Source organism: Panicum hallii, chromosome 8 (assembly GCF_002211085.1).
Source record: "Panicum hallii strain FIL2 chromosome 8, PHallii_v3.1, whole genome shotgun sequence".
Lineage (NCBI taxonomy): Eukaryota > Viridiplantae > Streptophyta > Magnoliopsida > Poales > Poaceae > Panicum > Panicum hallii.
In genome coordinates, this window is record NC_038049.1 from 7,184,326 (window position 1) to 7,200,839 (window position 16,514).

The window sequence follows — 16,514 nt, forward strand, 5'->3', positions numbered from 1 at the left end:
CGAGACAAATAACATGGATAGATGTGAGTTTGTTTACCAGTGTGAGCCTAGTACCTGTTGGGGAAGACCTGACAATGGTATAGTTTAACTGTAATTAGATCCCCTACAATGATGAGCTAGTGCACTAGCTTAAAATTTGTCCACATTTATGAAAAGAGATAGTAAAAAAACGATACCTCCAATAGTTTGTCTTATAGCACATTGTTCAAAGTACCTTACATCTCATAATCCCTCTCTCATCAATAAAGTGGGGAGCCCACTTACTTTCTATGAGCTAGATCTTGAACTTTTTTACCTTCTCTTTCTTACATGTAAGTAAAATGACGAGCTGGACTCTTATAGCTAGCTAATGTGTCATCGTTGGAGTCCTTAACACCCCGCGTGCGCCCACTTGAGGAGTGGTCCAATTGCAAAGCACCGGAAACAGCGGCAGCAGAACATGTGCCACCGGTTTCTGGCCCTAGACTACTGGTTGTTGCTGCATCCTGCACACCGTCGACGACTCTGCCAAGTCTTCGGTATCAAATTGCAAGATCTAATTTATGATTGGAAGCGACAACGAAGCACGACTTGACCCAGAAAAAAAATCAGAGAGAAAAATGATAAAGGCATAATAATTCAGGAAGGAGCCATGAGCCATCCATCATCACAGCTGGCTCGTTGGCATTGTATCTCCTTCCACATCCAGGTCAAGGTCTCCTCTACCTTCACCCTCTCCAGCGGGCTCAACCTCCATTGCTAGAAGCAGCAGGTGCGTGCATGTTCCTTCCTTGTGTAGCTCGTGTATGCGCCGAGTTTCAGATTCTTGTTCTTACGTGCGAGAAGCCATTCTAGATTACCAGAGTCAGATTCTGATGTGCTGTGAGGTGTTTTCGATCGTATCTCCCCTCTGAAAGCGCTGTGTCCGCGCCTGCCAGGCTACCACAGCTGGCCTCTGTATGTGTAGATCCATGAATCCAAAGTGATACTTTCCCCTTACCATTTCTGCCTTGATTTGCTGAAGACAGTTTTTCTAGTGCTTGTTAGAATATCTTAGAAGAAGGAAATCATGGTTCGTTCGGTTCGATCTGCATTTTACGCTGCTAATATAAGTTAGTCAATTATCTTTCAAATCAGGTTTTTTTCCCCATTGGGTTCTTGGATCCTGTGATCCTCTCAAGTCTCAACACTTGTCATCGTCGTGCATACTAAGTCAATGGAATGCTTCCAAGTACTCTGCCACCTTTCTTATGTGATGGTGTAGGCGTGAAATTTGAAGATTTAAGTTCAGTAATACAAGTTGTAGAATGTAATACATCCGGGCTCAGACGGCTAGCCTGTTAAAAACTGGATCTTCATTAAGGAAAAATTGTAAAAATCCACATGCAAGATAGAGATAAATCTTTATTAAATCAGCATATGTTGAATGCAAATGCTTAGCAAATTTTCCGAATCGCTACTGTAACACTTTAACCTACCTTTGATCTTTCTTTTGGTTTTATTTGGTAAAACACTTTTGGTTTTGTTTGGTAAAACACCAGTTCCACGTTAGATCTGAAGTTGACAGGTTAAGGTCATTTATTATAATTACGAAATAGTTTGTATTAGTTCTAAGAATTTTGAAGGTTGAACTCTACCAAAATTACATGCATTGACATTTTCTTTTCCTCCATACGTGGATATAATTTCAAAGAATAAATAAATTAAAAATCTTTTTCAGAGGAGAATCAACAGTTTCTTCTGGAATGAGGTGAAAAGAAAGTAATTTTGAGTGATTTGATTTCCGGGCTTTCCTCTACGACTGGGCTGGGCCGTGCTCACCTCCCCGAAGGGCCCACAGTACCGACCCTTTCCTCTTCTTCCCTCAAACAGGCACCTTGCTGTCTTGCGCCGCCGGCGATAATGGAACCCGCGGTCGAGAGGCCAGCCTCACGCCGCCGTTACGCCGCCGGTGAACTGATACAGATGCGCTGCCTGCACTCCCCGTGCCGCGCCTGCGGGCTGCGCAGGGATGGCCAGTTATAGTTACTGTAACATCCCGTGAAGATGGGTCCCGGCTAGTTAGATTCATCCGATTCTTCTGTCATCACTCAATCTTCATTCTTGATGCTTGCCTCGAGTGCATTTTCATCCCTTCTTACTCGATGCTGCAGAGTTTCGCTGACCTGAGCGCCTGGACTGCGGCTCCCTTTTTAATCCGCCGGCGAGTCTCCAGCACGTGAGCGTCTAGATCTATCATACGCATCTCCATTTACGACAACAGTTGAATTGAACTTTCAGATCATAGTTTCCTGCCTTTTAGTTGTTAACCGGATGAATTTCTTGCACAATTGCAGCCGTGTTCCAAGTGTATCTACATGCCTATTGATGATGATAGTTCATTTCTTAATGCCTTGGTGATTCTTTTGTTCATTTCAATCTTCCTTCACTGGGGTAAATCGCGTGCGTTTCATTCAATCTTCCTTCAGTGGGATAAATCGCGTGCGTTTAGCCACACCTTGCATGAATAAAAGGATTTTGATGTTTAGTGTTTCCCTATACAAAGTCAACTGACGCCTGTGTAATTAGACTGGCCTAGGCGGCCACCTAGAGGAACCATTTATAGTATAGAGTCAAGAGTGCAGTTTCAGAAAATAAGTGTTATTTTGATTTAAAGGAGAAATAGCCTACCATCTATTTTGATAGTGTCGAGCAAGTTGTATTTTGCAGTCAATGCTTTCCATCTTTCACATTTAACGCCACTAAATATAATTTCATTTCTACTAGCTACTTGTTATTATGATAACTATAGCTGAGCTACTTTATTGGGTATTATGAAAATTTAAAAAATGACTTATGTAATGATGCAGGGTTTATCACATTACCGTCACTCATCCATGCATTTCCCAGTATCATAGGATATCCTACCTGTGTAGCTAACAGTTTCACTTCCTTGATAGTTAGCTGTATGACAATTCCGCCAAACTGATTTGCACGTGTATTTCCCATATATATTTAAAGAGATGCTAACAATCCTTTGAATTCTTCTGTAAGTTGACTTTTTAACTGTCAGTATGCTTTATTGGCCAACTTGGCACTGTATTGGCCATCAGGTTTGAGCTTGCAAGTTACGTTATCCTGATTGCTATGCATTAAAGATATATGCCTTGTATGATGCCACGAACGTAGCAAATATGGTGCCAACAAATGTAGCACTACCTGGATTAGAGAATTCAAGAGATACAATTATAGTTTTGCCCATCTTTTCAATGCTTGCCTGACCTCTATTTCATTATTCTCAAAGATATTTTGAACTGAACATTTTTCGTTATACAATTTATTGATGATATTAAGGCTGATTAGCTAAACTCCTGTCTGTAGTGATTTTCAGTAAAAAGGGTTCTACTTTAGAGGCTGCATTAGAAAATTACATTAGCCATTCATTGCCTATTAGATCTCAGACGATGAAATCTGGTTATACATTTTCTGCTGTCCTGACACAGTGTACTCTGTTGATTGATATGATTCTTTTCAGTATCACCACGCCTTGAGTTTTTGCAAAAATAAGAAAGCAAACAAGCTACACATTCACACAGTAAAAATTAGAATTAAATATCAAAGAAGCCACAAATTATCCAGGAAAAACTAGCAGTTATAAATGACACCATTCAAGAAAAATGCTGTCTGGACTTGCAAGTTAAACTTACATTTCAATGAAAATTTTCTTTATATTTTGTAACATGATTGTTTTCATTTTCTTCAGCAGACATGGCAGAAGCGGTACTCCTTGCTCTCACAAAGATTGGTAGCGTTTTAGCAGATGAAACTGCCAAGACCATGCTGGCCAAACTATCTGAAAAGGTTAAGAATCTGAGAGATCTGGAAGATAAGATCGAGCAAATAAGGAAGCAACTGACTGCCATGAACAATGTTATACGGAAGATTGGTACGGTATACCTAACTGATGAAGTCGTCAGGGGTTGGATTGGAGAAGTGCGAAAGCTGGCCTACCGTGTTGAGGATGTAATGGACAAGTACTCATATCACACACTTCAGATGGAGGAAGAATGGTTTCTGAAGAAGTATTTCATAAAAGGATCACATTATGTCTTGGTTTTTAGTCAAATTGCAGATGAGGTGGACAAGATCGAAAAGGAGATCAAGAACGTTATAGAACTTAAAGAGCAATGGTTGCAGCCATCACAGCTTGTTCCTGACCAGTTTATTGAGATGGAAAGACAACGGTCCCAGGACAGCTTCCCTCTACTCGTCAAGGATGAAGATCTTGTTGGGATTGAAGATAACAGGAGAACACTCACCGAATGGCTGTATTCTGACGAGCTTGACACCACGGTGATAACGATTTCAGGTATGGGCGGACTTGGAAAAACCACCCTTGTTACAAATGTTTATGAACGTGAAAAAATCAACTTTCCTGCTCCTGCATGGATGGTTGTGTCACAGACCTACACTATGGATGCTCTGCTTAGGAAGTTACTCATGAAGGTTGGTGGCGAACAGCAGAATATTGACAAATTGGATGTGCATGATTTGAAAGAAAAAATAAAGCAAAAGCTAAAAATTAGGAAATGTTTGATTGTATTGGACGATGTGTGGGACCAAGAGGTGTACTTTCAAATGTCTGATGCATTCCAAAATCTCCAGGCAAGCCGCATCATCATCACGACAAGGAAGAATCATGTGGCTGCTCTTGCTCACCCAACACGTCGCCTTGATCTCCAGCCTCTGTGTAACATTCATGCGTTTGATCTCTTCTGCAGAAGGACTTTTTGTAACAAGAAGGACCACACATGCCCCAATGACCTTGTGAAGGTTGCTACTTCTATAGTAGATAGGTGCCAGGGATTGCCACTAGCAATTGTATCGATTGCTAGCCTATTATCTTCAAGGCCACGGACGTATTACATTTGGAATCAAATGTACAATCAGCTTCGAAGTGAGCTATCGAACAATGATCATGTCCGAGCAATTTTGAACCTGAGCTACCATGATCTATCAGGAGACCTCAGAAATTGCTTCTTGTACTGCAGCCTCTTCCCTGAAGATTACCCAATCTCACGTGAGAGCTTGGTGAGGCTTTGGGTTGCAGAAGGCTTTGTGGTGAGCAAAGAAAACAATACATCGGAGGAGGTAGCTGAGGGAAACCTCATGGAACTAATCTACCGCAATATGCTGGTAACAATGGAAACCGATGAGCAGGGAAGGGTGAGTACATGTACAATGCATGATATTGTGCGAGATCTTGCCCTTGCTGTTGCAAAAGACGAGAGGTTTGGCACTGCAAATAATTATAAAGCAATGATACTAATGGATAAGGATAAGGATGTTCGACGCCTATCATCTTATGGATGGAAAGACAATGCATCACTAAAAGTTAAACTTCCACGTCTTCGAACTCTAGTGTCACTTGGAACAATTTCATCCTCCCCAGACATGTTATTGTCAATTTTGTGTGAATCCAGTTACCTAACTGTTCTTGAGCTACAAGATTCTGAAATTACTGAAGTGCCAGCATCTATAGGGACTCTGTTCAACCTACGTTACATCAGCTTGCGCCGTACCAAGGTCAGGTCACTCCCTGATTCTGTTGAGAAGCTCTTGAACCTCCAGACTCTAGACATCAAGCAAACAAAAATAGAGAGACTGCCACGAGGGATCTCTAAGATTAAGAAGCTACGACACCTTTTAGCTGACAGATATGCTGATGAGAAGCAGTCACAGTTTCGCTACTTCATTGGGATGCAAGCACCTAAAGATCTGTCGAACTTGGAAGAACTGCAGACTCTTGAGACTGTGGAAGCCAGCAAGGATTTGGCTCAACAGCTGAAGAAACTGATGCAGCTAAGGACTGTGTGGATTGACAACATTTGTGCTCCTGATTGTGCAAATATATTTGCCACCCTATCAAATATGCCACTACTTTCCAGCTTGCTTCTTTCTGCAAAGGATGAAAATGAGGCACTTTGCTTTGAGGCTCTCAAACCAAGGTCGACAGAACTTCATAGGTTGATTATCAGAGGGCAATGGGCTAAGGGAACACTGCAGTGCCCGATATTTCGAGGCCATGGGAGACATCTGAGGTATTTAGCTCTAAGTTGGTGTGAACTTGGGGAAGATCCACTGGAGATGCTCGCACCACACTTGCCAAACCTCACAAACCTGAGACTTAACAACATTCGTAGTGCAAAGACTTTGGTTCTTCCTGAAGGATCATTTCCCCACCTTAAGATGCTTGTGTTGAAGCACATGCCTAATGTCAACCAGCTGGTGCTAGGAAAAGGCGCCCTCCCTTGCATTGAAGGCCTGTACATTGTGTCGCTGGTGGAGCTAGATAAGGTCCCTCAAGGCATCGAATTGCTTCGCTCCCTGAAGAAGCTCTGGCTGGTGAACCTGCATAGGGGCTTTCTACCTCAGTGGAACAAGAGCGAGATGCACCATAAGATGCGGCATGTCCTAGAGATTCGTGTTTAGGCGTGGTGGATTGGTTCCTTCTGCACTACTATACTTCTATGGATCTAGTACTTGCAACCGTCTCCAACATACTGTCACTGAGTCACTGACATCTTCGGCAGGGCTCCACATTTCAATCTGAGTCAAATTACTGGTGACTGCAGCACTGCCCAAAAATTGTGAAATGTTTATGTTTGTCGTCTTTGGGAAGCTCGCCCAAGAATTTGTGCTCCTTATTCAGTTGCTCTCTGCTTGGTTTTATTGGAAGAACAAGTGCCATTTGAATTTGACATGATTTTGTCAATAATGCATTAAACATTTCATCTCCATGCTATGGAAAATCTCTCAATCTGTTCTAGTTCTATAGAATAGAAAGATCATGACATCCAGTGAGTTTGATAAAGGGAAAATGTGTTCTATAGAATCTAAAGGTCACGACTTCCAAATACCACTGAAAGGATGGGGCGCCACCGTGCCAGCGCCGAGCGGTGGCAATCTTCGTGACAGCTAGAGGCCGATGGCTTGCCGATGCTGCTGGTGGTCACAACTGCAGGCTGCAGGTGGCGACTGGAGGCAATGGTGTGATGTTAGCGGTTTGCGACCGGGGCGGGGACAAAGGCGACAATGGTTTGACCATTTTCAATAATTAGTGGGGTATATACCATCTGCATGCACCAAACTGGTCATCCCTTGAGTGGATCGGAAGAAAGAGCATGTGTTCACCTAAGAGTCTAAGAGCATCTCCTGCGGAGAGGGTATCGAAGTGGCCATCGCTGCTTCTAGCCATTCTGCAAGGAATTAAATTAAATCAAGCCTTCAGCAGAATAGCCAACAGCCCAACAGCGGAGAGGGTATCGATGTTGTTTTTCTTCAATTCGATCCCTTTTCCCCTCTTTCATAAATCGAAAAGGTGGCTATATCGTCGAGCTTCTATAAAATCATGACTAGCTATTTTCATATCGATAGAATGAATAACAAGGAACCCATTTTAACTGCACTTAACTCTCACCATCTCTTATTTGTTTTAAATTAATAATTCCTCGAAATTGACTGTTTTTGTAAATTATTTGAACTTTAGGGTATCAATTTAATTCTCAACGATTAGGGAAAACATATTAACATGTTAATTAGAATATCAATAAAATATTGATCAACATGATATGGGGAGTGAGAGTCCGATGGAGTCTCCTAAAATATGGCATGGAGCGGGGATCTTATGCAGTGGATAGCCAAATGAAGATATGAAGAGTCGGATTTGAACTCTGCTGTACTGCTGTCTCACGGTTTCAACTGTGCTAATCTTACCAAGAAGGTGACCAAATTCACTGATCAACCCTATCCCTCCGTCCAAACAAGAGATGGAGCCACTCCAACCCACTCTATCCTTGCTACCAGATAAAAAACTGGGTCCGACCCAACCTAGCAACCAAACAAGAAACTGGGTCTGACCTAGCCTTGAAATCAGGGATGGACCCAACTCATCTCGAAACCAAACACATGTACAGTGACTCTTATATATAAACCCGTCTTCTCAGACACAAGCGTACCTTAGGCCTTTAGAGGTTTCTGCGCTCGAAGCTCCCAGCTCAATCTCTCTCCTGTTCCAATTCCTGTTCTTTCTCATCTCACGCAAGACGGCACTACATACAAGAAAACGAGAGAGAGAGAGAGAGAGAGAGAGAGAGAGAGAGAGAGAGAGAGATGTCCATGAGCTTCGTGTCCATGGTGGAGGCAGAGCTGCCCCCGGGGTTCCGGTTCCACCCGAGGGATGATGAACTCATCCGTGACTACCTCGCGCCTAAGGTCTGTGGCAGGGCTGGGTTCTCTGGCCACCGGCCACCCATGGTTGACGTTGATCTCAACAAGATTGAGCCATGGGATCTCCCTAGTGAGTCTCTCCCTCTCTCTCTCTCCCTCTCTCTCTCTCTCTAGCTCTCTCTCTCTATGTATATATCTGTGCACGCATCAAGTGGTGGAAATCACTGCTATATCTAGAGGAATTTGACATCTATTCAATGTCAACTACTTAAGTCTCATTTGGTCGACATATGCGTTAACATCACAAATTCTTTAAAATTAATAACAAAGCAGATGTTTTTTAGGGTACAAAAATAGATGTTGTCAATTGTGTCATACAGCCATTTAATTGCATTTCAAACAGTAAATAAGTTATAAGAAATATATGAAAATACAAGTTCAATTAAAATGTAATATTTTGTTTTTTGTCATATTTCTTTCAATTTGCCATTTGATATGGTGCTGAATTTGACTTGAACATATGTATAGAAGATTTTAGTAATAAATCTAAATTTTTGCTTATGTATACTAACTTTATATTCAATTGTCATCCATTACAAATGGTCTATTAAACGCTTCTTTACAAATGTAGCATAGTAAGAAGACGTTGAATGTATATGGTCAGGTCCTCACTAAAGAATGTTCCTTTTTTCTTTCAAATGATTTGGTTTGACATGCATGCAGACACATGTACGTCCAAGAACACTAGTAAAGGAATCATACATGCGAGATCCAAACCATCTTTTTATGTTTTTTCCTAATGCGTTGTTAGTGTCTCTTTGTTCATTTTTCAATGCAATAGTTTTTTTTCTAGCAGCCAATGCCCCTAGGAAAAATAAACAAAGGATGAAAAAAGAGGGTATGAATCCTAAAAACCGTGAGTTTAGAACCCTAAATCCATGTAAAGGAAACCATTTCTACACATATTGACATATATTTGTCCTTAGATATTACAGTTAATTTTATAGGATAACTCAGCAGTGCATTTTGTTTTTTTTTTCTAATATATGTTGCTATTTTTGTGGTCAGGGACAGCACTTGTGGGACCTAGGGAGTGGTATTTCTTCAGCCTAAGGGACCGAAAGTACGCGACGGGGCAACGTACGAACCGGGCAACAGCGTCTGGTTATTGGAAGGCTACAGGCAAGGACCGTGCGGTAGAGCATCAAGGGATGCTGGTGGGAATGAGGAAAACGCTGGTATTTTACAAGGGGAGAGCCCCTAAGGGAAGAAAAACGGAATGGGTGATGCATGAGTACAGAGTGGAGGGTTCACATGACCAATCCTCCAACTTCTCCAAGGTAAAGTGTGCAGAGCTGCTACTAACTCTAGCTAACCCGTGCATGACATAACAAAAGATATTTCATCTCCAAAAACATGGAACTAAAAGGGGTTAACACATTGTGATAGTTTGCAGTGCAAATTAATTTGTTCATACCTAGTATAAGAATATCAGCATGTGAATTATTGTATGCATTTTCTATTAAACAGGTGCCATCATGATTATTTGAGATGCTGATGATACAGGATGAACATCTCTACTAGCTCTAGTCACGTTTGGCCCATATAAATTCATGGTTAGTTTCTTGCATGGTGGCATGGTGCTAAACATTATTGATACTCCTTGGGTCACCGACATAATTAATGTTTATGAAACATATACTACCTCCATTTCACAATATTTGTCCAGTCCTCATACCTATCAAGCTTAAAATAAAGGTACATAAATTTGTATGGCATTTTCCATCATTCTTGGTCTTGTTAGATAGATAAAGTATTGGTATGTCTATATATCCACTGGGTACAAGTGTAAAATAGCTGTTTTAAATATCAATGAGATACATGCCATATAGGTATGCAGATGATACAAATATTGTGAAATAGAGGGAGCTAGTAACGAGTTGCAAGGATAATTATAACATTAAGAGAATATAAAGAATGGATACTCTTCTTATTTCCAAAGACCTTTTTCACGCTTGTGTTTGCTGACCACATGACCATTTGCGCCAGAAGATACGCACCATTTACTTGCTCACAATTGTTTCGAACCAATTGTGTTATAATGTAGACATGTACTTGTAGGCATTTCAAAAGAACTGATTTTATTTTTTTAATAAAAGGAACAAGGAATAGTTCATCTTAACATATGAAATTCTTCTTACAGCAATGACACAAGAAAAAGTACCAAATTGCTTAGAATTCAGTTTGTTCGTTCTCCATGTGCTTGTATAAAGCTAGTCAGAGTTAAAATTTTAATTCTTATTAACATAGTGAGCATATTTTTCATACTCACATAAAACATGCAATTTTCATTACAATAACTTTATTTGATCAAAATAACAGACAATCTATATCAGACCCAGTGCCATGGGACTGCGCACATAGCGTACATATTCTAGGATAAAGAATGGGACATGGCCCACGCTCTACATCAGTTGTAACTACTCGTACCGTAGTAGGACTAGTCCAGAAAGAAAGAAACTACCAGAGTAGTACTCGGGTAGAACTTCTAAGCTTGTATCTCGCTAGGATTTCCATGTAACTCTGTCCCCCCAAACTATATAAGGGTGGGCATGGACCCTCTCGAAACACATCATAACACCTAAGGCAATACAAACCACCACACATAATGTAGAGTATTACGCTCTCGACGGTCCGAACCTGTCTAAATCTTGTGTTCCTTACACCTTCAAGTTCCTGATATCAGCGACACCCCACCAACAATCTACCACCTCGGGAATATCCCTCGGTGGGCTTGAAGGTTAAACACCGACAGCTGGCGCGCTAGGTAGGGATGTTCATCGAGCATCCACTAGAGAACTCGCTGGCATTTTTCAACTTCACCAGTGCCGTGCCCAACGAGGTCAACATGTTCACATTCGGCTCCTGGGTCTGCATTGCCAATGGCTTAGGTGGTTTCAACAACCACATGGCCAACCCAAGAAGCCAGAGGCATGTGCTCCGACATCCAGAAGCGACATCGACAATCTTGCCGATGATCTCAACGGGATCAAATTTTCCGATCTAATTGGAAGCTACGCAAGTCATATCAAGGTAAACCCTCGCCCATCGATCAGTCCTGATGATCTAATTGCCGGGGTAAATCAGGTGGATGATGGCATCGCCGAATGCATCAAGCTTGCAGAAGCCACTCTCCATTAGCCTGACCCGGCATCCTCGACACGGAACTGCCCTGAGACTCCTCACCATCCTCCTGTAGCCACAGGCGACATCTTCTCCGGTATCAACTGAGTCAACCAAGGTATCGTAGAGTGCATCAATCTCGCAGAAACCACCCTTCAGTGCATCAACCGTAGGGAGCTGAAGGCATTCGATCGCGATTTCAACGACTTCATCGGCAAACTCAAAACCCCTAGACCAGGTCCAATTCGGTCTGAGGCGTTCCTACCCAAGATCCTCTCCGCATTGGAACTGCAACTCGGAGAAGAAGAAGCCACCGGACGTCGGGGGGCTACCGTTTACGACAACCATTCGGATTTTGGCTACTCACGCAATACCTATAATAGGCAGCCGCTAGAGTCTGGCAAAAGAATCAACTCAGTCGGGCAGGCTCGAGCATTGGAAGGGCAGAAAGCCCTCCAAATTTCTCGAATCAAGCCCACCACGATCCATTATCGACTCTGGTGAACTCCCGTTCCAAGAAGGCAGACCTCTAGCTTCTTCCAATGATGAAGAAGGTTGGGCTGCGAGTACCAAACGCTTCGCACCAGATTGTGAGGTATTCATGATTCACATCAACAAAGACAGTGAAGGATTGGACTATGTTCAATTGGACGACTACTACATCAATGACGATGACTACATCTCTGACACACCCGGTCCAGACCCAGACGCAGTGGGGGCATTCGCCCATCACGATCTACCTATACATGCTCTCAACACTTTGGGAACCGCGAAGATCGAAGGTGAAGATGATGTCCAAAAAGAGCGGCATAAGTTTAGGAACACCAAGCGTGGCGTGCGCAGGCAGCATGTACCAGAACAGCACCAACATCAGCCTGGCAACCTCTACGACTGCTCCACAAGCGACCTCCGCACTATCATCAACGTCGGCCGGGACACACGCAACATCATCATCGCCAGGCGCAGGAGCGCGATGAGGTGGAGGCCTACAGCCCCACCAACTATCATATCCCTCTCGACTACCTGGGTACAACTTGGAAACGCAAGCCAGAAGTCGGGGAACAACCCACTCGAAGAAAGAAAACCCTAAGCTCAAAGGAATGATTCGAGGAGGCTCTCCACAAGTGATGCTCATGGCACCTGAAGGGCAAGCATTCCACCTTCGAATGTCAAACCCTTCGGAGGGCCTTGGGAGCTCCGCCACTCAACAAAGACTATGAAGAAAGGCGACGGGACCATCCGAATAATGATTTATTCATAAATTAAGTACGCGATTCAAGGAGATTTTCTGAGGGTCTTTTAGGTGTTTCGTTTGTTCAACTATTGTTTTGGGACTATATCTTAAAATAAAGGGTCCCGTAAACCTAAAAACACCCCTTTTTACCACTTAGTCAGGGTTGCCATTTATGTTTATTATTCGGGTTAATCATGATTTTCTCGCTATACTACTCTTAGACGTACCCAATGAATGTCCAGCCTAATTAGTGCAACCTTTTTCCAGCCGATCTCTTCTCACCTATTCCTCATGTCACAAGCCTTTTTTACCACTTGGGGGCTAAGGATAGGGCCAGCGGGGATGGGCTCAGGAAAGAAGAAAATGATTCGATTTCTTCAAGGCTAAGCTCAGGGAACCCTGTCACAGCCAAGCCATGTGACTGCTAAAAGTGGTCGCCTCGTTTGACAATGACCAGTGGAACCCGTTAATTAGCTAAATAAAGCATCTACGTGATTATCTAACTTCCAGTAACGCTTAGTTTACTAGTTCCCGACTAATACTCTATGTTACCGAAGGGGCATTGCTCCCATACTAGTTCCCAACTAGTACTTTATGTTACTGAAGGGGCATCGCTCCCATACATCCAGTAACGCTCCGTTTATTAGTTCCTGACTAGTACTTTATGTTACTAAAGAGGCCTCGCTCCCATACTTCCAGTAATGCTCAGTATATTAGTTCCCGACTAGTACTCTATGTTACTGAAGGAGTTTCGCTCCCATACTTCCAGTAATGCTTAGTTTAAACTGAGCTCCCGACTAGTACTCTATATTACTGAAGGGGCCTCGCTCCCATACTTCCAGTAATGCTCAGTTTACTAGTTCCCGAAATAGTACTGTGTATGTTACTAACCTCGCTCCCATACTTCCAGTAACACTCAGTTTACTGGTTCCCGACTAGTACTCTATGTTACTGAAGGTTACTGAAGGGGCCTCACTCCCATACTCCCTAACCTAGCCAAGGAGATCGAGGAGGAGTCCGCTCTCGATGCGACTTCGACTCTACTGCACTAGGACTTTTCGGGTCGGATGGAATTTGATCTGGGGCAAGAGCGTACCCGACTCATATTCGGGTTACGAAACGCGGCTCCTGTATACCACTCAGCGACTCGGCCGACTCCCATACTCGGGGGCTGGCACCGCCAACCATGTGGCATATCTCCTCTGATTCAGCCGGTACCTACGCTACTCGATATACATTCGGTGGCTCGTCTAGCTCCCATGCTCGGGGGCTGGGCGCGACAAGGCACTCGGCGTACCTTCGGTGGCTCATCTAGCTCCCATGCTCAGGGGCTGGGCGCGACAAGGCACTCGGCGTACCTTTAGCAGCTCGTCTAGCTCCCGTGCTTGGGGGCTGGGCACAAATGGGCACTCAGCGTATTTTCGGCGGCTCGTCTGGCTCCCATGCTTGGGGCTAGGCGCAGGAAACAACTCGGCGTATCACTGTGCAGAAACTGAAGAGTTCATATCGTGCTAAAATTTGTTTTGAGCAGTAATTTCGGGTTATTTGGGAAAGTTATTTGCTTAACCATTTTTTCAGGAACATTATCCCAAAAAAAGATTTTCAAATTTATGAATCAATTTACTCATTTTAACCATCAAATCAAATTCTTATTTTTTCCACAACCCATGCCATGATTCTTAGGATCCTTTTTCTAAATCTTGGGATTTTTTCTCAAGGCTCGGGGGTTGCGGGAAAATATGTCACCGATGGCTTATTTTTTAAATTTTTGAAAGGTAAGAGCAGAAGATTCAAGACTAATTTGATCCTCAGCCTAATTCTTCGATTCAACCTAAGGCTCGGAAACACGTCGAGTATTACCCTCTCGGCGGCCCGAACCTGTCTAAATCTGGCGTTTCTTGCACCTTTGAGTTCCTGAACTAGGCGACACCCCACCTACAATCTACCACCTTGGGGATATCCCTCGGTGGGCTTGAAAGCCTACAAATAGATGCAAACTTTATACATGAAGCTTGAACCAGAGCTGTATAATTGAACTCTTCTTCACCATTTAAAGTTACACTGTCAAATTAAGCTAGTACAGTCACAATAGTTGACAAGACTGCAAGCATAGCTACAGTTATATAACAATCAATGAAATGGTCATCCATGTCCCACCAAGCCTTGCATGCCTGTAGTATATATGTTTCTTGTAATAAAAACTTAGAGGCATAGATGTACTGGCCCAGCTGGTGGCTGGCTGTATGGGTCTAACACGTTGCTGGCACTTGGGGTGCGTTTGGCAAATGTAGGAAGAGGTATGGGAATTATCCGTGGGAGTTGATGTTGGAAATTTACTTGGAAGTTTATTTTTTAGTCTCAATCCCTAGTTTAATTCGTGGAGGGAATTAAAGGAGTGAGTTAGAAAGGGAATTCATATCCTCTGTTTGTTTGGTATGTGGGTTTGACGTGGGAAATCAATCATAAGTCATGATGAGCAAGAGGTGCTCATGCCGTAGTTGTCAAGTCTTCTTTTATATGGAGTGCGATACCACTATAGCTCGAAAGACAACAAATGCACTTGCAGACTATGACTCGATGCAGCCAAAGAAGTACTCGGAAGATACCTTCAAGATGGAGTTCGAGAGAACTCGAAGATGCCTTCAGAAGTACTCGGAAGCCTGCAGTACTCGATTACGAGAGCTCGGGGGCTTGTCAGACCCGGGGCCACGGGACTGCGCATATGGCATACATCTTTTAGGATAAGAGATGGGACATGGCCCACGCCTTACATTAGTTGTAACTACTCGTACCGTAGTAGAACTAGTCGGGACAAAAGGAAACTACCCGAGTAGTACTCGGGTAGGACTTCTAAGCTCGTATCTCTCTAGAATTTTCATGTAACCGTATCCTCCCAGACTACATAAGGGTGGCCAGGACCCTCTCGAAACACATCACAATACCTAAGGCAATACAAACCACTACACGGTAGTCGGGTATTACGCTCTCGGCAGCCCGAACCTGTCTAAATCTTCCGTTTCTTGCACCTTCGAGTTCCTGATCTCGGCGACACCCTACCTACAATCTACCACCTTTGGGATATCCCTCGGTGGGCTTGAAAGCCTACAAATAGATGCAAACTTTATACATGAAACTTGAACCAGAGCTGTATAATTGAACTCTTCTTCACCATTTAAAGTTACACTGTCAAATTAAGCTAGTATAGTCACAATAGTTGACAAGACTGCGTGCATAGCTACAGTTATATAACAATCAATGAAATGGTCATCCATGTCCCACCAACAGGAAGATTGGGTGCTGTGCAAAGTCATCTGCAAGAAGAAATCAGGAGGAGGTGGATCAAAGTCAAGAAGCCTAGCCACCGATGTTCTTGGCGCTACGAGTACGACAGCCTCATCGCCACCGCCAGCAACTCTCATGGGCATCACACTAGCACAGGTCCAGGCTGCCATGGACACCACCAGTGCTGGTGCCCGTGTTGCTACACTCGATCAAGTATACTGCTTCACAAGCTTCAAAAATTGTGGCAGAAACAAAAATGTTATGGATGCTGCTCAACGATGCTATCTTCCTGATGGGGTCACAGGCAACAATGCTAAGGGCCTGCCTGAACTTGGAAGCTGCATTGACCCTACAGACCGTGACAAGGATTTGCTCAAGGCATTGTTGAGCGATCTGGGAGATGAGGTGGTGCCAAGCCTGCCTCCTGAGAAAGCTGCATCTTTCAGCTCTACCTTAATGATGAATTAATTCTTGAGAATTTTATTATTCTAACAGAATAAGAAGCTTGGTAGCTGGTGGTTTATCTCCACTCTGTTTGATTATCATATATGAAATATATCTTTCACATAATCTTGTCTATAGATAGTTTCTTGCACGCATGTCATGTGCATGTATTCAACCTTGCAAG

General features: G+C 43.2%; 2 protein-coding genes across 11 annotated transcripts; both read left to right on the forward strand.

The window, feature by feature from the left end:
• The first annotated feature begins 521 nt into the window (after nt 1–521).
• On the forward strand, nt 522–6,760 carry LOC112902343 (disease resistance protein RPM1-like). Of its 10 annotated transcripts, none has more exons than XM_025971369.1 (4): nt 629–751; nt 2,133–2,197; nt 2,316–2,421; nt 3,722–6,760. In XM_025971369.1, exons 3-4 carry the CDS (start codon nt 2,337–2,339, stop codon nt 6,448–6,450), a joined length of 2,814 nt encoding a protein of 937 aa, XP_025827154.1. In that variant the 5' UTR covers nt 629–751; nt 2,133–2,197; nt 2,316–2,336; the 3' UTR covers nt 6,451–6,760. The 10 variants fall into 10 exon arrangements, with proteins under 10 accessions (XP_025827159.1, XP_025827162.1, XP_025827154.1 ...); XM_025971367.1 differs by having other exon boundaries at nt 638–751; nt 1,700–2,197; XM_025971370.1 differs by having other exon boundaries at nt 638–751; nt 1,700–2,197; nt 2,316–2,412.
• Nucleotides 6,761–8,130: 1,370 nt separating this feature from the next.
• On the forward strand, nt 8,131–16,354 carry LOC112903592 (NAC domain-containing protein 21/22-like). The gene is made up of 3 exons (XM_025972839.1): nt 8,131–8,317; nt 9,256–9,527; nt 15,890–16,354. The coding sequence occupies exons 1-3, from the start codon at nt 8,131–8,133 to the stop codon at nt 16,352–16,354; spliced, it is 924 nt and encodes a 307-aa protein (XP_025828624.1).
• Nucleotides 16,355–16,514: the final 160 nt, after the last annotated feature.

What these genes read in the sequence shown, in the direction of transcription:
- LOC112903592 (XM_025972839.1), top strand. Translation starts at nt 8,131, where the DNA reads ATGTCCATGAGCTTCGTGTCCATGGTGGAGGCAGAGCTGCCCCCGGGG. An exon ending in TGAGCCATGGGATCTCCCTA is followed by an intron (nt 8,318 to 9,255) that starts GTGAGTCTCTCC and finishes TTTTGTGGTCAG; the next exon opens with GGACAGCACTTGTGGGACCT. An exon ending in AATCCTCCAACTTCTCCAAG is followed by an intron (nt 9,528 to 15,889) that starts GTAAAGTGTGCA and finishes TCCCACCAACAG; the next exon opens with GAAGATTGGGTGCTGTGCAA.
- LOC112902343 (XM_025971369.1), top strand. Translation starts at nt 2,337, where the DNA reads ATGCCTATTGATGATGATAGTTCATTTCTTAATGCCTTGGTGATTCTT. An exon ending in CCTTCACTGGGGTAAATCGC is followed by an intron (nt 2,422 to 3,721) that starts GTGCGTTTCATT and finishes CATTTTCTTCAG; the next exon opens with CAGACATGGCAGAAGCGGTA.